The 25,971-nt window shown below is 42.0% G+C and overlaps 1 protein-coding gene across 1 annotated transcript in view; it reads right to left on the bottom strand.

Annotated features, from left to right (window-relative positions):
- LOC124001573 (ryanodine receptor 3-like) overlaps positions 1-17,395 on the bottom strand; it is a 170,997-nt gene extending 153,602 nt beyond the window's left edge. Inside the window, 1 exon segment of the mRNA XM_046308480.1 lies at positions 17,136-17,395. Coding sequence (XP_046164436.1) covers positions 17,136-17,183 — 48 coding nt within the window. The 5' untranslated portion in view covers positions 17,184-17,395.
- Between the last annotated feature and the right edge of the window lie 8,576 nt (positions 17,396-25,971).

Raw genomic sequence — 25,971 nt, 5'->3', positions numbered from 1 at the left:
ATCCATAAATTATAATCCATATAATATTTCACATTTCCTGCTGCTGCAGGATTATTTTCTTGCTATAGCAATCTGGTTCAAATTAAGATCCTACATCTTTACCCTACTCTTACAAGAGCAGAGAACTTGGAATCTCGAATCAGTCATATTTCAGGGTATTTCCATTATACTGCTGGTTCTACCAAAGTCTGCTGGCAGACCAGAACCATTATGCTGAAAATGCCATTTAGTTCTAAATCAAATGGGCCAATTACTTTTAAATCAACCATGAAATGACAGTGAACTTCATGAGTATAATAGCATTAAAGCTATCATTCTCATGTCAAGTAGATTGGGGTGCTGTGGTCAACTGAATATCAATCCTATGGGATAATTATGCAGAGAGCTGAGGGAAAAGCAACATGGATGGAAATCCAGATTTCATTCAACACAACTCTACACAAATATTAACCTTGAACTTGAATTGAACATTCATGTGTGAAGTTATCATAAAAATGGTCCTGATTCACAAAAAACACATTATTATAGGATATCAACTGGATTGAACTTCTCTGGGGTACCCCCCCCTTCTTCTCAATTTCCGCCTAAAGACATACCCTAATCTAACTGCCTGTAGCTCAGGCCCAGAAGCAAGGATATGCATATTCTTGGTATCATTTGAAAGGAAACACTCTGAATGTTGTGGAAATGTGAATTGAATGTAGGAGAATATAACACAATAGATCTGGTAGAAGAAAATACAAGGAAATAAACATACATTTTCTGTTTTTTATTGTTGCTGCATCATCTTTCAAATGATCAAGAACAGCCAAACATACAAATAGGATGCTGGGGATGATTTGAATGAAGAACATAAGATGGCAACAATAGCTGAGCAAAGTTTTAGACAGATAACTTCATAAATGAGTGAGCTACATGACATTGAGCATGAAGTCACCCAGGGGTCCCACACAAATGTAACCAAATGTACCCAAGTGGCCGAAATGGTACAGTGATACATTTTGATGGAAAGAACTACACTGCTCAAAAAAATAAAGGGAACACTTAAACAACACAATGTAACTCCAAGTGAATCACACTTCTGTGAAATCAAACTGTCCACATAGGAAGCAACACTGATTGACAATACATTTCACATGCTGTTGAGCAAATGGAATAGACAACAGGTGGAAATTATAGACACTTAGCAAGACACCTCCAATAAAGGAGTGGTTCTGCAGGTGGTGACCACAGACCACTTATCAGTTCCTATGCTTCCTGGCTGATGTTTTGGTCACTTTTGAATGCTGGCGGTGCTTTCACTCTAGTGGTAGCATGAGACGGAGTCTACAACCCACACAAGTGGCTCGGGTAGTGCATCTCATCCAGGAAGGGACATCAATGCGAGCTGTGGCAAGGTTTGCTGTGTCTGTCAGCGTAGTGTCCAGAGCATGGAGGTGCTACCAGGAGACAGGCCAGTACATCAGGAGACGTGGAGGAGGGCGTAGGAGGGCAACCACTCAGCAGCAGGACCGCTACGTCTGCCTTTGTGCAAGAAGGAGCAGGAGGAGCACTACCAGAGCCCTGCAAAATTACCTCCAGCAGGCCACAAATGTGCATGTGTCTGCTCAAATGGTCAGAAACAGACTCCATGAGGGTGGTATGAGGGCCCGACGTCCACAGGTGGGGGTTGTGCTTACAGCCCAACACCGTGCAGGACGTTTGGCATTTGCCAGAGAACACCAAGATTGGTAAATTCGCCACTGGCGTCCTGTGCTCTTCACAGATGAAGGCAGGTTCACACTGAGCACATGTGACAGACGTTACAGAGTCTGGAGACGCCGTGGAGAGCGTTCTGCTGCCTGCAACATCCTCCAGCATGACCGGTTTGGCGGTGGGTCAGTCATGGTGTGGGGTGGCATTTCTTTGGGGGGCCGCACAGCACTCCATGTGCTCGCCAGAGGTAGCCTGACTGCCATTAGGTACCGAGATGAGATCCTCAGACCCCTTGTGAGACCATATGATGGTGCAGTTGGCCCTGGGTTCCTCCTAATGCAAGACAATGCTAGACCTCATGTTGCTGGAGTGTGTCAGCAGTTCCTGCAAGAGGAAGGCATTGATGCTATGGACTGGCCCGCCCGTTCCCCAGACCTGAATCCAATTGAGCACATCTGGGACATCATGTCTCACTCCATCCACCAACGCCACGTTGCACCACAGACTGTTCAGGAGTTGGCGGATGCTTTAGTCCAGGTCTGGGAGGAGATCCCTCAGAAGATCATCAGCCACCTCATCGGGAGCATGCCCAGGCATTGTAGGGAGGTCATACAGGCACGTGGAGGCCACACACATTACTGAGCCTCATTTTGACTTGTTTTAAGGATATTACATCAAAGTTAGATCAGCCTGTAGTGTGGTTTTCCACTTCAATTTTGAGTGTGACTCCAAATCCAGACCTCCATGGGTTGATAATTTAATTTCCATTGATAATTTGTGTGATTTTGTTGTCAGCACATTCAACTATGTAAAGAAAAAAGTATTTAATAAGAATATGTCATTCATTCAGATCTAGGATGTGTTATTTTCGTGTTCAGTTTATTTTTTTGAGCAGTGTATATACAAAATACATCAATTCTATTCTAACACACACGCAAAAAATATAAAAAATATTTACAAATGGTTTGTTTTTTAATAACAACGTTAACTATTTACTCGGTCTCCCTTTCTTTATCAATTTCCACTATAATTTGGGTTAAATCTGTATACCTAGACTTTGTTTTAGCTTTTCCTGATTTATTTGCCATAATTTAAATATATAAACTTGCTGAAAATGCTATTGACTATGTACTGCTATGCGTAACACTTAGGATTTGGCTCCATCAAGTAGGATTTGTAATGGCGAATGAACCTCTTTTATGCCAGAGTTTACGACAAAGGCTGGTCTTCGAACGAGTAACCATTACATATTGCCATTTACCTCAGCTCATTGGCTATCTTCCAAGCTAGATTTCAAGATGATCAGTGGTCATTGGGACAAAATACAGTCAATCAACGATAAACCGGTCCTACCATTGGTGCGCAATGAGGTCATTGATTGGTGTCTTCAAATCGGTTTGTTTCAGTCAATACGTCCCGGGAAAATAACCATCACGTACGGTTGTGTTAGGAACAACCAGAGGATTGCAATGAAACCAACCATGACTGGATAAACGTTTGTTTAGTGTGTGTAATTACCACGAACGCTTTGTCCAAAGTTGAATGAGACGGAAATCACGACACAATCGGTTTACAAATGTTTCGTGTTAGGCTATAAAAATGGATGTTATCAAACAAAACGAACATTCACCTCCACCCTACCTGACACCCTAGACCCACTCCAATTTTCTTACTGCCCAAATAGGTCCACAGACGATGCAATCTCAACCACACTGCACACTGCCCTAACCCATCTTGACAAGAGGAATACATACGTGAGAATGCTGTTCATCGACTACAGCTCGGCATTTAACACCATAGTACCCTCCAAGCTCGTCATCAAGCTCAAGACCCTGGGTCTCGACCCCGCCCTGTGCAACTGGGTACTGGACTTCCTGACGGGCCGCCCCAGGTGGTGAGGGTAGTCAACAACATCTCCACCCCACTGATCCTCAACACTGGGGCCTCACAAGGGTGCGTTCTGAGCCCTCTCCTGTACTCCCTGTTCACCCACGACTGCGTGGCCACGCATGCCTCCAACTCAATCATCAAGTTTGCGGTCGACACAACAGTGGTAGGCTTGATTACCAAAAACGACGAGACGGCCTACAGGGAGGAGGCGAGGGCCCTCGGAGTGTGGTGTCAGGAAAATAACCTCACACTCAACTTCAACAAAACTAAGGAGATGATTGTGGACTTCAGAAAACAGCAGAGGGAACACCCCCTATCCACATCGATGGAACAGTAGTGGAGAGGGTAGCAAGTTTTAAGTTCGTCGGCATACACATCACAGACAAACTGAATTGGTCCACCCACACAGACAGCATCGTGAAGAAGGCGCAGCAGCGCCTCTTCAACCTCAGGAGGCTGAAGAAATTTGGCTTGTCACCAAAAGCATTCACAAACTTCTACAGATACAGCCCGCCAGGATGCTCTCGATTGTGCATCACCGCCTGGTACGGCAACTACTCCGCCCACAACCGTAAGGCTCTCCAGAGGGTAGTGAGGTCTGCACAACGATCACCGGGGGCAAGCTACCTGCCCGCCAGGACACCTACACCACCCGATGTTACAGGAAGGCCATAAAGATCATCAAGGACAACAACCACCCGAGCCACTGCCTGTTCACCCCGCTATCATCCAGAAGGTGAGGTCAGTACAGGTGCATCAAAGCTGGGACCGAGAGACTGAAAAACAGCTTCTATCTCAAGGCCATCAGACTGTTAAACAGCCACCACTAACATTGAGTGGCTGCTGCCAACACACTGACTCAACTCCAGCCACTTTAATAATGGGAATTGATGGGAAATGATGTAAAATATATCACTAGCCACTTTAAACAATGCTACCTAATATAATGTTTACATACCCTACATTATTAATCTCATATGTATACGTAAATACTGTACTCTATATCATCTACTGCATCTTTATGTAATACATGTATCACTAGCCACTTTAACTATGCCACTTTGTTTACATACTCATCTCATATGTATATACTGTACTCGATACCATCAGAGATCTGAACTTCTGGAGAGAGTTTGCTGCACTGAAAGTAAAGGGGCTGAATAATTTTGCACGCCCAATTTTTCAGTTTTTGATAAAAAAGTTTGAAATATCCAATAAATGTCGTTCCACTTCATGATTGTGTCCCACTTGTTGTTGATTCTTCACAAAAAAATACAGTTTTATATCTTTATGTTTGAAGCCTGAAATGTGGCAAAAGGTCGCAAAGTTCAAGGGGGCCGAATACTTTCGCAAGGCACTGTATATACTGTACTCTATACCATCTACTGAATCTTGCCTATGCCGTTCTGTACCATCACTCATTCATATATCTTTATGTACATATTCTTTATCCCCTTACACTTGTGTGTATAAGGTATTAGTTTTGGAATTGTTAGTTAGATTACTTGTTGGTTATTACTGCATTGTCGGAACTAGAAGCACAAGCATTTCGCTACACTCACATTAACATTTGCTAACCATGTGTATGTGACAAATAAGATTTGATTTGATTTAGTTAGGACACTTGCCATTTCCACCAGAGGAAGATCTTCAAAGGTAAGCAATTTATTTTATTGTTATTTCTAATATTCGTGACGCTAATGCTTGGTTGGAAAATGCTAATAATACTTGTGTGCGGGGAGATGTCCTCAGAAAATCGCATGGTTTGCTTTCGCAGTAAAGCCTTTTTGAAATCTGAGACAGCAGATGGATTAATAAGATGTTAATCTTTTAAATGATGTAAGATACATGTATTTACAAGAATGTTTAATATAATGGTGTATTTAGAATGTTAGCGCTCTGCAGTTTCACCAGATGCTGGCCTGGTGAGACGTTAAAGTAGGAGCCTCAGGCCTACTCCACAAAGGTGATTTCAATGTCATTGAAGGTGACAATGACATAACGTTGCAGGTTACAGACCCAACGCTGATTATTAGAGGTGAAGAGGGTGAAAATCTACACTACCCAGGAAAGGGAAGGGATCAAGGGCACCTTTGATACCCTCTGGCACAGTGTGGGACTGATAGAGGGAGCCTTTGCCCCTGCTGCCTCCCAGAAAGCAGGAGCCATCAGATCCCAAACAACTATTGATGAATTCAAACAGCTGGAAATGGCCTTCTCTATCAGCCCAGATATCAGGGAAGTTTCCATGACTCCCTAACAGGCCGCTCACTGGATGCTTGTCTAAGAATACCCCAATTACAGATCAGGACAGAAGAACCTAACGGCATACCGCACATGCAGGCAGAGTAGCGGCAGGGCCCAATCAGGCCCTTTGAAGGAGCTACTACACAGAGATAGATGGGAATGGAGAATGAGAGGAGAGAGAGAAAGAGCTGGTAGTCCCATCCACTTACCTACCAGGTGTGAAACAGGGAATGGACTCAGGGGGTATGCTAATTTGGTATAGAGCAGACCTAACTGACTCTATTAAATTAATCAAAACAGGAACATTTTACATTTGGCAAGAAATTCAAAGGGAAATTATCTCTACAGAGAAAAATGCCCTTCTGTGTGCTACCTACAGTTGAAGTCGGAAGATTACATAAACTGAGGTTGGAGACATTAAAACTCGTTTTTCAACCACTCCTCAAATTTCTTGTTGACAAACTATAGTTTTGGCAAGTCGGTTAGGACATCTACTTTGTGCATGACACAAGTCATTTTTCAAACAATTGTTTACAGACAGATTATTTCACTTATAATTCACTGTATCACAATTCCAGGGGGTCAGAAGCTTACATACACTAAGTTGACTGTGACTTTAAACAGTTTGGAAAATTCCAGAAAATGATGGCATGGCTTTAGAAGCTTCTGATAAGCTAACTGACATCATTGGAAAATCTAAAGAAATCAGCCAAGACCTCCGGAAAAAAAATTGTAGACCTCCACAAGTCTGGTTCATCCTTGGGAGCAATTTCCTAACCCTAACCCTAACGCCTGAAGGTACCACGTTCATCTGTACAAACAATAGTACGCAAGTATAAACACCATGGGACCATGCAGCCGTCATACCGCTCAGGAAGGAGACGCGTTATGTCTCTTAGAGATGAACGTACTTTGGTGCGAAAAGTGCAACTCAGTCCCAGAACAACAGCAAAGGACCTTGTGAAAATGCTGGAGGAAACAGGTACAAAAGTATCTATATTCACAGTAAAACGAGTCCTATATTGGCATAACCTTTAAAGGCCACTCAGTAAGGAAGAAGCTACTGCTCCAAAACCTCCATTAAAAAAAAGCAAGACTACGGTTTGCAACTACACATGGGGACAAATATTGTACTTTTTGGAGAAATGTCCTCTGGTCTGATGAAACAAAAATAGAACTATTTGGCCATAATGACCGTTATGTTTGGAGGAAAAAGGGGAACGCTTGCAAGCCGCAGAACACCATCCCAACCGTGAAACCCGAGGGTGGCAGCATCATGTTGTGGGGGTGCTTTGCTGCAGGAGGGACTGGTTCACTTCACAAAATAGATGGCATTATGAGGAGGGAAATGATGTGCATATATTAAAGCAACAAATAAAAGCTGAAATAAATCATTATCTCTACTATTATTTTGACATTTCACATTCTTAAAATAAAATGATGATCCTAACTGACATATGACATGGAATTTTCACTAGGATTAAATGTCAGGAATTGTGAAAACTTCTGACTTCAACTGTATATACCCCCACTAGAATCCACATACTTTAATGAAGACAGCTTCTCCTTCCTGGAGGGAGAAATCAATGATTTCCAGGAACATGTACTAATCTGTGGCGACCTAAATACCAGAACTGAACAAGAACCTGACACCCTCAGCCCACAGAGAGGCAAACACCTACCTGGTGGGGACAGCATTCCCTCCCCCATATGCACCCCAGGCACAACTATGACAACATAACCAACAAAAACGGGTCACAGCTCTGTCGCACGCTGGGTATGTACATAGTCAATGGTAGGCTTCGAGAGTACTCCTATGGTAGGTACAACTATAGCGGATCTATTGGCAGTAGTACTGTAGACTACTTTATCACTGACCTCAGCCCAGAGTCTCTCAGAGCGTTCACAGTTAGCCCACTGACACCCCTATCAGATCACAGCAAAATCACAGTCTACTTGAACAGAGCAATACTCAATCATGAGGCATCAAAGCCAAAAGAACTGAATAATATTAAGAAATGCTATAATTGGAAGGGAACTAGTATAGAACCTACCAAAAACAATTAGGCAATAACAAATTCAATCCCTTTTAGACAATTTCCTGGACATTTTTTAAAATTAAAATAGTGAAGGTGTAAACTTGGCAGTAGAAAACCTAAACAGTTTATTTGACCTCTCAGCTTCCTTATCAAATCTAAAAATGTCAAACAGTAAGCCGAAGAAAATGTACAACAATGACTAATGGTTTGATGACGAATGCAACAACTTAAGAAAGAAATTGAGAAACCTATCCAAACAAAAACAGAGACCCAGAAAACATGAGCCTACGCCTTCACTATGGTGAAACACCAAAACAATACAGAAATACACTATGGAAAAAGGAGGAACAGCATGTCAGAAATCAGCTCAATGTAATTGAAGAATCAATAGACTCGAACCACTTCTGGGAAAATTGGAAAACACTAAACAAACAACAGCATGAAGAGTTATCTATCCAAAACGGGGATCTATGGGTAAACCACCTCTCCAATATTTTTGGCCCTATAATAAAGAACAAACAACAAACATCAAAAACATATACATGATCAAATACGCATTTTAGAATCAACCATTAAAGACTACCAGATCACACTGGAATATCCAATTACACTGAATGAACTACAGGGCAACATACAAACCCTCCAACCCAAAAAGGCCTGTGGTGTTGATAGTATCCTCAATGAAATTATAAACTGTTGTGTCTTTACTATGGATTAAGCGATATATGACATGCTATTTTATCAAATACATTCTTTGAAATTAATATTACCTGATTAAACTAATCATGTAAATGTAATTAACTAGGTAGACAGGGCACCACGGAAGAATGTTTATAGAGCTGTTGTCTTCCGAATAAAATCTTAAAGACCTGATAATCTTTTAAATCAATAGCAGTCAATTATTAATCGTCACCTTATTCAGTCTCATCTGAACATTGTGAAATTCTTGGTTATCTTCACGAACCCTGGCTAACAGGTTGAATCAGCAATTATTCAATTATTTAGTTAATAAATACCTAAATAAACACACAGAATTACATATACACAAGATGGATCATACATTGATTACTAATTATGTCATAAAAGAAAACGTCCGTGGCCAATATGACGGCTGGTTACACAAAGAAAGGGGACTGGGTTTGAATGAAAGCGCGGCAAGATTGAGGAACAAAAGGATTTTGGGTCTCTATCGGACCTTATGAAGCATATGCTATCGTAAATACAGAATCTTATGCATTCTAAATAACCGCCCATTCGGAAAAGAAAAATGCAATAAATATATTTACTCTGAGCTAGACGTCGACCGATTAATCAGAATGGCCGACTAATTAGAGCCAATTTCAAATTTTTATAACAATCGGAAATCTGTATTTTTGGACACCGATGTTGGCGATTGTTTTTAAAAATATTTTTTTACACCTTTATTTAACTCGGCAAGTCAGTTAAGAACACATTCTTATTTTCAATAACGGCCTAGGAACGGTGGGTTAACTGCCTTGTTCAGGGGCAGAACGACAGATTTTTACCTTGTCAGCTCAGGGATACAATCTTGCAACCTTACGGTTAACTAGTCCAACGCTCTAACCACCTGCCTCACGAGGAGCCTGCCTGTTACTCGAATGCAGTAAGAAGCCAAGGTAAGTTGCTAGCTAGCATTAAACTTATCTTATAAAAAACAATCAATCAATCATTATCACTAGATAGAACTACACATGTTGATGATATTACTAGTTTATCTAGTGTGTCCTGCGTCGCATTTAATCTATGTGGTGAGCATTCATGAAAAAGGACTGTTGTTGCTCCAACGTGTACCTAACCATAAACATCAATGCCTTTCTTAAAATAAATACACAGAAGTATATATTTTTTAACCTGTATATTTAGCTAAAAGAAATCCAGGTTAGCAGGCAAAATTAACCAGGTGAAATTGTGTCACTTCTCTTGCGTTCATTGCACGCAGAGTCAGGGTATATGCAACAGTTTGGGCAGCCTGGCTCGTTGCGAACTAATCAGAATTTTACGTAATTATGACCTAACATTGAAGGTTGTGCAATGTAACAGGAATATTTAGACTTATGGATGCCACCCGTTAGATAAAATACAGAACTGTTCCGTATTTCACTGAAAGAATAAACGTTTTGTTTTCGAGATGATATTTTCCGGATTCGACCATATTAATGACCTAAAGCTCGTATTTCTGTATGTTATTATGTTATAATTAAGTTTATGATTTGATAGAGCAGTCTGACTGAGCGATCGTAGGCACCAGCAGGCTTGTAAGCATTCATTCAAACAGCACTTTAGTGCATTTGCCAGCAGCTCTTTGCTGTGCTTCAAGCATTGAGCTGTTTATAACTTCAAGCCTATCAACTCCCGAGATGAGGCTGGTGTAACCGATGTGAAATAAATCAAATCAAATCAAATCACATTTTATTTGTCACATACACATGGTTAGCAGATGTTAAATGCGAGTGTAGCGAAATGCTTGTGCTTCTAGTTCCGACAATGCAGTGATAACCAACAAGTAATCTAACTAACAATTCCAAAACTACTGTCTTATACACAGTGTAAGGGGATAAGGAACATGTACATAAGGATATATGAATGAGTGATGGTACAGAGCAGCATACAGTAGATGGTATCGAGTACAGTATATACATATGAGATGAGTGTGTAGACAAAGTAAACAAAGTGGCATAGTTAAAGTGGCTAGTGATACATGTGTTACATAAGGATGCAGTCGATGATGTAGAGTACAGTATATACATATGCATATGAGATGAATAATGTAGGGTAAGTAACATTATATAAGGTAGCATTGTTTAAAGTGGCTAGTGATATATTTACATCATTTCCCATCAATTCCCATTATTAAAATGGCTGGAGTTGGGTCAGTGTCAATGACAGTGTGTTGGCAGCAGCCACTCAATGTTAGTGGTGGCTGTTTAACAGTCTGATGGCCTTGAGATAGAAGCTGTTTTTCAGTCTCTCGGTCCCAGCTTTGATGCACCTGTACTGACCTCGCCTTCTGGGTGATAGCGGGGTGAACAGGCAGTGGTTCGGGTGGTTGATGTCCTTGATGATCTTTATGGCCTTCCTGTAACAACGGGTGGTGTAGGTGTCCTGGAGGGCAGGTAGTTTGCCCCCGGTGATGCGTTGTGCAGTCCTCACTACCCTCTGGAGAGCCTTACGGTTGAGGGTGGAGCAGTTGCCGTACCAGGCGGTGATACAGCCCACCAGGATGCTCTCGATTGTGCATCTGTAGAAGTTTGTGAGTGCTTTTGGTGACAAGCCGAATTTCTTCAGCCTCCTAAGGTTGAATAGGCGCTGCTGCGCCTTCTTCACGACGCTGTCAGTGTGAGTGGACCAATTCAGTTTGTCTGTGATAGCTAGCTAGTTAGCGGGGTGCGCGCTAATAGCGTTTGAAACGTCACTCGCTCTGAGACTTGGAGTAGTTGTTCCCCTTGCTCTGCATGGGTAATGCTGTTTCGAGGGTGGCTGTTGTCGATGTGTTCCTGGTTCGAGCCCAGTTAGGGGCTAGGAGAGGGATGGAAGCTATACTGTTACACTGGCAATACTAAAGTGCCTATAAGAACATCCAATAGTCAAAAGTATATGAAATACAAATGGCATAGAGAGAAATAGTCCTATAATTCCTATAATAACTACAACCTAAAACGTATTACCTGGGAATATTGAAGACTCATGTTAAAAGGAACCACCAGCTTTCATTAATTCTCCTGTTCTGAGCAAGGAACTTAAACTTTAGCTTTCTTACATGGCACATATTGCACTTTTACGTTCTTCTCCAACACTTTGTTTTTGCATTATTTAAACCAAATTGAACATGTTTCATTATTTATTTGAGGCTAAATTTATGTTATTGATGTATTCTATTAAGTTAAAATAAGTGTTCATTCAGTATTGTTGTAATTGTCATTATTACAAATACATTTTTTAAAAATTGTCCGTTTAATGCCTCCAATAATCGGTATCGGTATCAGCGTTGAAAAATCATAATCGGTCGACCTCTACTCTGAGCTGCGCTTCGATAGATTGGTGGAAGATGGAAGGCTGGATTGCCCAGCAGAGATCTCCCTTGTCCTTTGAAGAATATTTCTGGGCGGATACGTTGTTGTCTGTCGGCTTGTGGTAGAACAGATACGTTGCGGTACCGTCATCGTTTAGTAGAACGGATACGTTGTGGTACCCTGTCGTTCTGAAGAGATTGTCCGTCCTTTCCTAGGCCACGCACGTTTACAGCTGTTGCTGTTAACTCAACGTCTAGGATGTATCACTTCTTTAGTGAATAAGAGTTCAAAGTTCATACCAAGTTGCCATACTATAAGCTCATGCTATATTCTGGCTGGTATAGTCGAAATTCATCCTTCCAGCGTGGTGATCGTCACCTCCTTGTTGAAATTCGCCATTTTAAACGTATGGACATCAGTCCTCACGTCATCGAGAACACAATGTTAATTTTGTTAGGTTGTAGTCGTTCAACCATTCGCAACCAGAGCTCACGCTGAGGTTGGCTTAGTTTGCGTGAATTGGGTCACGGGGGCTCTTATAAAAATGTAGAAAAGGGGTTGGCTCATCATTTCCAACCCATGCCTATTCACGTGGGCGTGGTCACTGATTGAGCATATTTTACTTATGAAAACAATTCTCTCATTTTAAAACCTAAAATTACATTTCATAGTTTCACAAATAGTTTCATATTTAAACATATAAATTGCACAACAATTCCAACAATTCCAATTCCAACAATTCCATGTGACTACTGATCTGACATCATATTCTTTAAGTACCAACGAACACATTCAACTGGTTGGATTACATAAAGATTGTTCTTTTCCCCAACCTTTTGATATTACAATACAATCTCTATGTTAACAACGGTCTATCCAAGAGTCCATTCTGTAGAGTAGAGAGAGAAAAGGGGGAAAGGTATTTATGGGGGTCATAAACCTCACCAACCTGGCAACGTCATGACAGAATACAGACCACAAATTCTAATTGGATGTACTTATTAAACTCTTTTAACATCATCCTTAGCTCTGGCATCTTCCCCAATATTTGGAACCTAGGACTGATCACCCTAATGCATGAAAGTGAGAGCAAATCTGACCACAATAATTACAGTGGGATGTGTCAACAGCAACCTTGGGAAAATCCTCTGCATTATCATTAACAGCAGACTTGTACATTCCCTCAGTGCAAACAATGAGCAAATATCAAATTGGCTGTTTACCAAATTACCGTACGACAGACCACGTATTCACCCTGCACACCCTAATTGACAAACAATCCAAAACAAAGGCAAAGTCATCTCATGCTTTGTTGATTTCAAAAAAGCTTTTGACTCAATTTGGCATGAGGGTCTGCAATATAAATTAATGGAAAGTGGTGTTTGGGGAAAAACATAAGACATTATAAAATCCATGTACACAAACAACACGTGTGCAGTTAAAATTAGCAAAAAACACACATTTCTTTCCACAGGGCAGTGGGATGAGACAGGGATGCAGCTTAAGCCCCACCCTCCTTAACATATATATCAACAAATTGCCGAGGGCACTAGAACAGTCTGCAGCACCCGGCCTCACCCTACTAGAACCTGAGGTCAAATGTCTACTGTTTGCTGATGATCTGGTGCTTCTGTCCCCAACCAAAGAGGGCCTACAACAGCACCTAGATCTTCTGCACAGATTCTGTGTTATTTTCCGTTTGTTATTTTTCGTTTGTTATTTTGTTAGTTTGTTCGGTGTTCATTCTTTTAATAAATCCTTTCAACAAATGTGACAATTGTAAATACAACCCATATTTATTTATTTTTCTTCTCTTTTGTACTTGAATTATTTTCACATAATATGACATTTGAAATGTCTTTATTCTTTTGTGATGTTTACTGTTAATTTTTATTGTTTATTTAACTTTTGTTTATAATCTACATCACTGTTAACATAGCAATGTTAACCTATGTTTCTCATGCCAATAAAGCCCTTAAATTGAAATTGAATTGAGAGAGAGACAGCCAGAAGCACTCACAGAGAAACGTGTGTGTGGCAGAGGAGGCAGCTATCCCGCACTGCTGCCATTAGAGAATACACCCACCAGCCAGGATAACACGTTCCACGCCAGCGTCTGTTTGGAGCTGGTGCCAAGTCAAGCTTACCTGGAGTTGTTTTTGTGTTAGGAGGGGAGCAGTGTTGGTTCATTAACAAACGCTTTTCTCTCTGAATGTGCTGACAGCTGGTTGGTACACCAGGTCAGAAAGTCTCTCCACATAAAACGTAACAGTCCCAAACGCTGCCATAGCACATTAGTCACACTCATACGCTGCCCTTTTCACTGCTGCCTCCACTACCCCGCTACCTGCTAATGGAGCCGGAGACTGTGATATTCTCCCAGCTGGGACTCTTCCCGAGGAGGGGTTTGTGGCCCCAGCACCTATCTATTCCTTAGTGATCTGATGTGTGCATCATGCCCCACGCAGCGTGGTGCCTGTACAAATCAGAGGCCTCCTGTCAGAATCACAGCACAATCAAACAGACAAACAAACTTGGGGCGAAATAACAAACCCAATTAGAAAAAGCTAATGGCTTGTTTCCCTCTGCAGACTGTTCCATCCCTCCACAGATCAGCTCCCTGTTAGAGCCCATTGGGTGTTAAGTTAGAGGTGGAACCATGGCACGAACGTGTGCAAACAAGCACAAGCACAGTCCACTGATACTGATTAAAAGCGACACAACGTACTATAGTTAATTTGCAAAACTGTTCTTAACAGTCTGATCCGTTATTCCATATAAGCTTAGTGTGTTGTGAATTCTGTAAAGAATGTATTGTAATGTTTTTAAAATTGTATAACTGCCTTAATTTTGCCGGATCCCATGGGGATCCATAATACATACAAATACAAATAAGCTGATATTTTTTTAATCATCATCCTGCTTATGAGGCCACTATGCTGGTGCATCTCAGGACATCTACAAATACAGAAACAACCGTACTACATTGTGACATGGAGCCTTATTACACTCTCCCCTATCCCCCTAGCACCCTCCAACATTAAGCATGAGCACAATAAGAGCTGTTTCTCTTCCTGTAGCATCAAATTACCCATGACAGAGAAATACTCTCTAATCAAAAGGATACCATCGTGCTCTCCCAGAAGCTTGGCTGGTGTGTAAAACCCGGGGCTGGCTTTAGACAGCAGGCCACTAGGGGCTAATTTCTCTGTTCTCTTTTACGGGAAATTGTTTAGTTGTTACTAGAGAAAAGGTAGTTTGTGCACCTATTTGAATGTAGGAGGAAAACATTCTTCCTATTTACAGCTAAACAATATCCACGCAAAGGCAAGATCAGTCAGAGACTGTGTGTGTGCGGTTCTGATTGGATGTTAATGTGTACATGCACAAGGGTGTGTATTAGTGTGTGCATATGTGTGCGCTCTAATGTGTGTTGGCATCAGCATGAGGATAGAGAGACGAGAGTCATTGACGACTCAATGGTTCAGCTCAGCTGCAACTTGGCCTGATGAATAATTTCTGCACTCTGCTCTGCTGTGGCACATCTTGAGCAGCCTGCCTGCTTCTGCAGCAGCACCACACAGCCTAGCCCACTTTGCATTCACACATCCACACACTAGCGCAGACCCCATCCCCATTCCCGTGCCATCCAGTCAGCTGCTGCTGCCCCGTGTGGAAAGATGCAACAAGCTACAAAGCCTCTTAAAGGAGCAGTGCCTTTGCAACTCAAAGTGTCACATTTGAACTTTTCCAAATAGGACAACTGTGGTGGGACCAGCCAGGACAAATTTGATTGACTAAGAAACACCATTTTAGCACAGACAGCAAAACAGCAGAACTTTTGATCATTGTTTTTACTGTGTAGATCACAACTGCAGACTGCTGGCTGACACAGGTGCTAGCTCTCCAAGCAGTAATGGTGCTGAAATGTCAGCACTGTTTGGGGCAGTGTGAATGCTGATGTAATGACCCCTGAATGTAGTGGTAACAAGGGACAGGGAGCTGCGGGGAGTTGAAATCATCAACTTTTTCAGGGTCTCATTTTAAACCCCACTGGCATCTCTGGGAATACAGGAGGCTTCCAAAGAAATGCATTTGAAACCCCCACTGGCATCTCTGGGAATACAGGAGGCTTCCAAATCAATGCATTTGAAACCCCACTGGTATATCTGGGAATACAGGAGGCTTCCAAAGCAATGCATTTTAAACCCCACTGGCATCTCTGGGAATACAGGAGGCTTCCAAAGTAATGCAAACGTGGAAGACTTAGTAAGCCCACTGCTAATGTCCAAGTAGTAGTAAGCCCACTGCTAATGTCCAAGTAGTAGTAAGCCCACTGCTAATGTCCAAGTAAGTAGCCTCTCTTAAGAGGTGGAATGTCACTCTGGTTCAAGTTTGGTTTTGGAATAGCCTCAATTTTGTAGATAAATCTACAGGGCAGAAGGATAAAAAAGTATTCCAAATAAATGCTCAAAAACAGTTCAATCTTAGCCTATGGATCAGTCATCAATGCATCTTCACCTATTTTCATTATAACATGATAATTTGTGTTATTTGTTTATTGCATATAAATCTGCCTGGATTAGACACCATATGCAGAATGTGAGGTTAAGAAGTTGTTCACCAATATCTTGCGAGTTGGAACGTTTCCTTGAATAAGAACTAGGCATGCAAAGGTGAACTTTTTCTAACTATAGACAGCATTGATATGCCTGGAAAAGGAACACGTAGTTATCAATTAACAACAACAAAGCAGGAGGGTTGTGGGCTGGAAGTGAGACAGAGATCGTTGCGTAAACTGGATAGAGTAGTAGGCCTACACGGGTAGACATTCCATTGTATTCATTAATAGCAATACGTACTGAGACAACCGGACAAGTTCAATCTGGGAGGGAATCAAGGTGAGGGATGCGCCAAACAAAAAGGTCCTGTCATCGCGAGGCAGGTCTGCTTTACGAGTGACCAGGTTAAGGACGGCTACCCAAAAAGCGCGGTGGTTAGAAAGCCAACTCGTTCAGGAGACAGTCTACTCGTAATTATAACTATAGGCTATATTATAGCCATATTTCATAATCAACATGTAGTCTATAACCTGGCTGCACAAATCATAATCTGTAAGACTAATAGCAGTAGGCTATTGCATAGGCATCGACATGCATGGGATAAGATGCTCGAAATGCACACAGGAGGCATGATGCCTCACGAAATAGCGGACGGAAATTAGGCTACTTACAGTTCTCAAGAACTGAATTTCATCTTCCCCTTCACCACCTTCAGCCATGGCTGTTGAGGAGCCTGCTCAGACTCGGGTAGCCTCCACTGTCGGCTTGCAGCACCAGGCTGCTGCTCCTCTCTCGTATCGATATTAGCATATAGCTAATCCACAACCATGTACCGGAGACCGAGCGAACTACTGGAGCCTGTCACACACTCAAGCCCGCTCGCTCATTGCAAATGCCAGCGGTGCTGTTCCCAAAGGAGCGTGTAAGCGTTGGTATAGGCGGGAGCAAATGAAAACGGGTCTGGAATGTGAAACGTAGTCTTGCAGTCAAAATACGGCAGTGGGGTCTTTTGTCGTCGACGTCACCAGTGGATCTTATTCAGTTAAATAAAGGTAAAATAAAAATACAAATGATTAATATACGTTAAACATTAAAGCGCGAGCTTTCAAAATTCCCTCACCATACAATTGCCACATAATTGCGCACGACAATTGGTTTTCCGTTGGCCAACATAATCTATGACATATGCTACAGCGATGGTATTCGATGGTATATGGTGAATGTGGGTGTGTAGACATAGCAGAATTGGGTTATCAAGCATCCAAGATGCATGAAATTGTAGCCAAGTAGGCCTAAGTGCTTCCAAAAATCAACACCATGGACAGTACCCAGAATGACAAGTATGGCTTCAATATTGCACTATTAGCGAACAATTAAAAAATGTTCAATATTCAGTGTAGGCTACAAATCGACTTATGTAGCTTAAATAAATAATGTATTGTAGAGTCAGGTTAAATGTGTAAATATAACCTATAATAGGCCTACATAGGCTCCCCAGTCCAGCAGCATATTAAAGCCCATTGTTTTGACAACATGGACAGAACCAACCCTGATTCAAATAATGTTGCAACACTGGAAAGCAAATCAATGCATAACCTCAACTTTCATTTGGTTTGCTTAGTTAATATTCATAGCTTTAGTCAGATCCACAACCTAAAACGAGGTCAAGTTGTGCAGCAATAGCAATATTCTGTATTTGTCTGAGACATAAAGTGCAACTCTTCTCCCTCAGACGGCTGCAAGGACTTGGCATGGCCCCTTAGATCCTTGGGAACTTTTACAGATGCTCCATTGAGAGCATCCTCCTGACTGGTAGTATCACCGTCTGGTCTGGTATGGAAACTGCGCCACCCTTGACCAGAAGGCCCTACAGAGGGTGGTGCATACAGCCCTGCGCATCACTCCCTGCCATCCAGGAAGTACATGCCAGGAAGTACATGTACAGTGTCTGAGAAAGGTTCCGAAAAATTGCCATAGAGTCCAGCCACTGCAGACATGGACTGTTTGTTCTCTATGCTCAGGTCTGGCAGATGGTACCCGCGCATCAAGACTCAGACCAATAGACTCCTAAGCAGCATCTATCCCCTGGCCATAAGACTGTTAAATGGCTAACAATTACTGCTTCCCCTCACACCTACGCTGCTGCTAAAATGGTTATTGATTAGAGGTATTACCACCACTATTCTGCTGCTATTTGATTATTGATTGGCATTACTATTAGAACCTATCTACAGTGCCTTGCGAAAGTATTCGGCCCCCTTGAACTTTGCGACCTTTTGCCACATTTCAGGCTTCAAACATAAAGATATAAAACTGTATTTTTTTGTGAAGAATCAACAACAAGTGGGACGCAATCATGAAGTGGAACGACATTTATTGGATATTTCAAACTTTTATAACAAATCAAAAACTGAAAAATTGGGCGTGCAAAACTATTCAGCCCCTTTACTTTCAGTGCAGCAAACTCTCTCCAGAAGTTCAGTGTTGATCTCTGAATGATCCAATGTTGACCTAAATGACTAATGATGATAAATACAATCCACCTGTGTGTAATCAAGTCTCCGTATAAATGCACCTGCACTGTGATAGTCTCAGAGGTCCGTTAAAAGCGCAGAGAGCATCATGAAGAACAAGGAACACACCAGGCAGGTCCAAGATACTGTTGTGAAGAAGTTTAAAGCCGGATTTGGATACAAAAATATTTCCCAAGCTTTAAACATTTACATTTACATTTAAGTCATTTAGCAGACGCTCTTATCCAGAGCGACTTACAAATTGGTGCATTCACCTTATGACATCCAGTGGAACAACCACTTTACAATAGTGCATCTAAATATTTTAAGGGGGGGAGGGGGGGGTGAGAAGGATTACTTTATCATATCCTAGGTATTCCTTAAAGAGGTGGGGTTTCAGGTGTCTCCGGAAGGTGGTGATTGACTCCGCTGTCCTGGCGTCGTGAGGGAGTTTGTTCCACCATTGGGGAGCCAGAGCAGCGAACAGTTTTGACTGGGCTGAGCGGGAACTGTACTTCCTCAGTGGTAGGGAGGCGAGCAGGCCAGAGGTGGATGAACGCAATGCCCTTATTTGGGTGTAGGGCCTGATCAGAGCCTGGAGGTACTGAGGTGCCGTTCCCCTCACAGCTCCGTAGGCAAGCACCATGGTCTTGTAGCGGATGCGAGCTTCAACTGGAAGCCAGTGGAGAGAGCGGAGGAGCGGGGTGACGTGAGAGAACTTGGGAAGGTTGAACACTAGACGGGCTGCGGCGTTCTGGATGAGTTGTAGGGGTTTAATGGCACAGGCAGGGAGCCCAGCCAACAGCGAGTTGCAGTAATCCAGACGGGAGATGACAAGTGCCTGGATTAGGACCTGCGCCGCTTCCTGTGTGAGGCAGGGTCGTACTCTGCGGATGTTGTAGAGCATGAACCTACAGGAACGGGCCACCGCCTTGATGTTAGTTGAGAACGACAGGGTGTTGTCCAGGATCACGCCAAGGTTCTTAGCGCTCTGGGAGGAGGACACAATGGAGTTGTCAACCGTGATGGCGAGATCATGGAACGGGCAGTCCTTCCCCGGGAGGAAGAGCAGCTCCGTCTTGCCGAAGTTCAGCTTGAGGTGGTGATCCGTCATCCACACTGATATGTCTGCCAGACATGCAGAGATGCGATTCGCCACCTGGTCATCAGAAGGGGGAAAGGAGAAGATTAATTGTGTGTCGTCTGCATAGCAATGATAGGAGAGACCATGTGAGGTTATGACAGAGCCAAGTGACTTGGTGTATAGCGAGAATAGGAGAGGGCCTAGAACAGAGCCCTGGGGACACCAGTGGTGAGAGCGCGTGGTGAGGAGACAGATTCTCGCCACGCCACCTGGTAGGAGCGACCTGTCAGGTAGGACGCAATCCAAGCGTGGGCCGCACCGGAGATGCCCAACTCGGAGAGGGTGGAGAGGAGGATCTGATGGTTCACAGTATCGAAGGCAGCCGATAGGTCTAGAAGGATGAGAGCAGAGGAGAGAGAGTTAGCTTTAGCGGTGCGGAGCGCCTCCGTGTTACAGAGAAGAGCAGTCTCAGTTGAATGACTAGTCTTGAAACCTGACTGATTTGGATCAAGAAGGTCATTCTGAGAGAGATAGCGGGAGAGCTGACCAAGGACGGCACGTTCAAGAGTTTTGGAGAGAAAAGAAAGAAGGGATACTGGTCTGTAGTTGTTGACATCGGAGGGATCGAGTGTAGGTTTTTTCAGAAGGGGTGAACTCTCGCTCTCTTGAAGACGGAAGGGACGTAGCCAGCGGTCAGGGATAAGTTGATGAGCGAGGTGAGGTAAGGGAGAAGGTCTCCGGAAATGGTCTGGAGAAGAGAGGAGGGGATAGGGTCGAGCGGGCAGGTTGTTGGGTGGCCGGCCGTCACAAGACGCGAGATTTCATCTGGAGAGAGAGGGGAGAAAGAGGTCAGAGCACAGGGTAGGGCAGTGTGAGCAGAACCAGCGGTGTCGTTTGACTTAGCAAACGAGGATCGGATGTCGTCGACCTTCTTTTCAAAATAAACATCCCAAGGAGCACTGTGCAAGCGATAATATTGAAATGGAAGGAGTATCAGACCACTGCAAATCTACCAAGACCTGGCCGTCCCTCTAAACTTTCAGCTCATACAAGGAGAAGACTGATCAGAGATGCAGCCAAGAGGCCCATGATCACTCTGGATGAACTGCAGAGATCTACAGCTGAGGTGGGAGACTCTGTCCATAGGACAACAATCAGTCGTATATTGCACAAATCTGGCCTTTATGGAAGAGTGGCAAGAAGAAAGCCATTTCTTAAAGATATTCATAAAAAGTGTCGTTTAAAGTTTGCCACAAGCCACCTGGGAGACACACCAAACATGTGGAAGAAGGTGCTCTGGTCAGATGAAACCAAAATTGAACTTTTTGTCAACAATGCAAAACGTTATGTTTGGCGTAAAAGTAACACAGCTCATCACCCTGAACACACCATCCCCACTGTCAAACATGGTGGTGGCAGCATCATGGTTTGGGCCTGCTTTTCTTCAGCAGGGACAGGGAAGATGGTTAAAATTTATGGGAAGATGGATGGAGCCAAATACAGGACCATTCTGGAAGAAAACCTGATGGAGTCTGCAAAAGACCTGAGACTGGGACGGAGATTTGTCTTCCAACAAGACAATGATCCAAAACATAAAGCAAAATCTACAATGGAATGGTTCAAAAATAAACATATCCAGGTGTTAGAATGGCAAAGTCAAAGTCCAGACCTGAATCGAGAATCTGTGGAAAGAACTGAAAACTGCTGTTCACAAATGCTCTCCATCCAACCTCACTGAGCTCGAGCTGTTTTGCAAGGAGGAATGGGAAAAAATTCAGTCTCTCGATGTGCAAAACTGATAGAGACATACCCCAAGCGACTTACAGCTGTAATCGCAGCAAACGGTGGCGCTACAAAGTATTAACTTAAGGGGGCTGAATAATTTTGCACGCCCAATTTTTCAGTTTTTGATTTGTTAAAAAGGTTTTAAATATTCAATAAATGTCGTTCCACTTCATGATTGTGTCCCACTTGTTGTTAATTCTTCACAAAAAATACAGTTTTATATCTTTGTTTGAAGCCTGAAATGTGGCAAAAGGTCGCAAAGTTCAAGGGGGCCAAATACTTTCGCAGGGCACTGTATTTTATCCTGCTACTGGTCACTATATTGTTTGTGGTTACATGTAGATATTATCACAAGTATAGTACCAAAAGTATATATATATATTGTTGCTACCAGTCACTTTCAAGGCCTGTTCACATATCCGCTCATGGTACCTACGCTGTCAGTCTTGCACACACACTCACTCACACACTTACATGGACACACTCACCACCACATACACAGCCATCCATCGGTTATGCTGCTGCCATACTGTTTACCATTTTTATTATTATGAGTTTTTAATGTGACTTTGTGACTCATATTAAAAAAAGACTCACATTAAGCATCTCCAATCCAAAATTAAATCTAGAATCGGCTTCCTATTTCTCAACAAAAGCATCCTTCACTCATGCTGCCAAACATACCCTCGTAAAACAGACCATCCTACCGATCCTTGACGGTGATGTCATTTACAAAATAGCCTCCAACACTCTCAAATGGGATGCAGTCTATCACAGTGCCATCAGTTTTGTCACCAAAGCCCCATTTGTCAATGAGAACTTGTTCTCAACTAGCCTATCTGGTTAAATAAAGGTGAAATAAAAAATACTGAAATCAAAAACTCCAGTATCCATGCACATTGTACATTTGGTATTGAGCTTCATATCTTATTTCTTGTTCTCGTGTTTTCTTTATTATATATACAGTACCAGTCAAAAGTTTGGAAACACAAAATTATTCAAGGGTTTTTCTTTATTTGTACTATTTTCTACATTGTAGAATAGTAGTGAAGACATCAAAACTATGAGATAACACATACTGTATGGAAGCATGTAGTAACCAAAAAAAGTTAAACAAATCATTTTAGATTTTAGATTCTTCAAAGTAGCCACCCTTTGCCTTGATGACAGCTTTGCACACTTTTGGCATTCTCTCAACCAGCTTCACCTGGAATGTTTTTCCAACAGTCTTGAAGGAGTTCCCACATATGCTAAGTACTTGTTGGCTGCTTTTCCTCCATTCTGCAGTCCAACTCATCCCAAACCATCTCAATTGGGTTAAGGTCGGGTGATTGTTAACGCCAGATCATCTGATTCAGCACTCCATCACTCCCCTTGGTCAAATAGCCCTTACACAGCCTGGTGGTGTGTTGGATCATTGTCCTGTTGAAAGACAAATGATAGTCCCACTAAGTGCAAACCAGATGGATGGCGTATCGCTGCAGAATGCTGTGGTAGCCATGCTGGTTAAGTGTGCCTTGAATTATAAATAAATCCCCACACCATCACACCTCCTCCTCCATGCTTCACAGTGGGAACCACACATGCAGAGATAATCTGTTCAGCTACGCTGCATCTCACAAAGACACGGCGGTTTCATCATAGCACTTGAAGAAACTTTCTTGTTCTTGAAATTTTCTGAATTGACTGACCTTCATGTCTTAAAGTAACGGACTGTCATTCCTCTTTGCTTATTTGAGCTGTTCTTGCCATAATATGGACTTTATCTTTTCACAAATAGGTCTATCTTCTGTATGCCAGCCCTATTTGTCACAACACAACTGATTGGCTAAAACACATTAATAAGGAAAGAAATTCCACAAATGAACTTTTAACAAGGAACACCTGTTAATTGAAATTCATTCCAGGTCACTACCTCATGAAGCTGGTTGAGAGAATGCCAAGAGTGTGCAAAGCTGTCATCAAGGCAAAGGATGGATACTTTGAAGAATCTCAAATATAAAATATATTTTGATTTGTTTAACACTTTTTTAATTACTACATGATTCCATATGTGTTATTTCATAGTTTTGATGTCTTCACTATTATTCTACAAAGTAGAAAATTGTCCAAATAAAGAAAAACCCTGGAATGAGTAGGTGTGTCCAAACTTTTGACTGGTACTGTATATATTCATTTTTTTTATTAGTTATACTATTTTTATATTGATTACTGACTGCACTGTTGATAATGCAAGCTAAGCATTTCACTGTGCATGTGACAATAAAACCTTGAACTTGAACAAAACAATGTTAAAGAGCTTATGTACTAAGATGTTTGTAAAGTCAATATTTTACCATCTTGACAGAGAATAGTTCTTCCTCACCTCTCTGCCTCAGTTTTGTATTTCTTGAGGGCAAATTAGTCATTTATTTCACAAAAACAAATACATAGATCTATAATTAATAATTAGGCAAGTATTTTACTTGACATGGGCTATAATTGTATTTTCTCGAACAGTTGACCAGATGTTGTGCCTTAAGTTTTAATTGGAGATAGCCTAATGTTTTATGGTCCAATGCTGCCACCTTGTGACATTGTTCCAATTGGAATGATGGATGTTTGTCTAAAAGTGGTTCTCAAAAGGTTTGACCTATAACCCCCAAAAAGGAGTGGTTTACAGCTTGATTAATTAGGCTGTAATAGACAATTATTTGGTAAATACAGCCTGAAACGAATCCCTGAAAAATTGTGTAAATGTTCCTTTACAAGCCAGAATGTTGAATAAAATTACAATAAACTTACTCTATCGGTTTTATGTGCTGTTTGTCTTCAGCTGCTCTAAATTTTAGATAAGATATCCACAGAAAACTATTGTTTACCGGACTTTTTAGGGAGCCGGTAGGTAGGTTATATGGTTCCAGCCTTTTTGGTTCCAGGTAAAATGTTTGTTGGTTCCAGGTAGAACCATTTTAGATTCCATGTAGGACCCTAAAAGTTCTACATAAAACCAAAAGGGTTCTACTTGGAACCATCAAGAATTCTTCAAAGAATTATCCTATGGGGACAGCTGAAGAACCCTTTTTGGTTCTAGATATAACACTTTTTTCTAAGTGTATGTTAGCTTACATTACATTAGGCTGCCGACGGAATAACGGTCTTAGAATATAAGACGAACTTTCGGACGTATATTATCCAACCTCTTGATTGCATCAGTATGATTTGACCCATTTAGTATGATATATTATGTTTGACTGCTTTAGTAGGATATGTTACGTTAGGTTACATTACATTAGGTTACCAAAGCAATAGCACTTGTATAATTTAACACAAATTATATGACGTACAGTATCCTATTTCTCGATTGCTTTGCCCGAATTTAATTTGTGACCCTCCATTTACCTAAATTTACTGGGCTCCCGAGTGGCGCAGCGGTCTAAGGCACTGCATCACAGTGCTTTTTTTTCTCACCTTTATTTAACCAGGTAGGCCAGTTGAGAACAAGTTCTCATTTACAACTGCGACCTGGCCAAGCAAAGCAGTGCAACACAAACAACAACACAGAGTTACACAAACAAATGTACAGTCAATTACACAATATAAAGAAGTCTATATGCAGTGTGTGAAAATGGCGTGAGGAGGTAAGGCAATAAACAGGCCATAGTGAGCAAAGTAATTACAATTTAGCAAATTAACACTGGAGTGATAGATGTGCAGATGATGATGTGCAAGTAGAAATACTGGTGTGTAAAAGAGCAGAAAAGTAAATAAAAATAATATGGGGATGAGGTAGGTAGATTGGGTGGGCTATTTATAGAAGGGCTGTGTACAGCTGCAGCGTTCAGTTAGCTGCTCAGATAGCTGATGGTTAAAGTTAGTGAGGAAAATATAAGTCTCCAACTTCAGCGATTTTTGCAATTCGTTCCAATCAATGGCAGTAGAGAACCGGAAGGAAAGGCGGCCAAAGAGGTGTTGTCGGGCAGCGATCGGTTGAAAAGCTTGCATTTAAGAGCAGTTGGAGGCCACGGAAAGAGTGTTGTATGGCATTGAAGCTCGTTTGGAGGTTAGTTAACACAGTGTCCAAAGAAGGGCCAGATGTATACAGAATGGTGTCGTCTGTGTAGAGGTGGATCAGGGAATGATCCG

This window comes from Oncorhynchus gorbuscha, linkage group LG17 (assembly GCF_021184085.1).
Source record: "Oncorhynchus gorbuscha isolate QuinsamMale2020 ecotype Even-year linkage group LG17, OgorEven_v1.0, whole genome shotgun sequence".
In the NCBI taxonomy this organism is placed as follows: domain Eukaryota; kingdom Metazoa; phylum Chordata; class Actinopteri; order Salmoniformes; family Salmonidae; genus Oncorhynchus; species Oncorhynchus gorbuscha.
The sequence above is the reverse complement of the archived record's forward strand: the minus strand, read 5'-3'. Positions and strand labels throughout refer to the sequence as shown.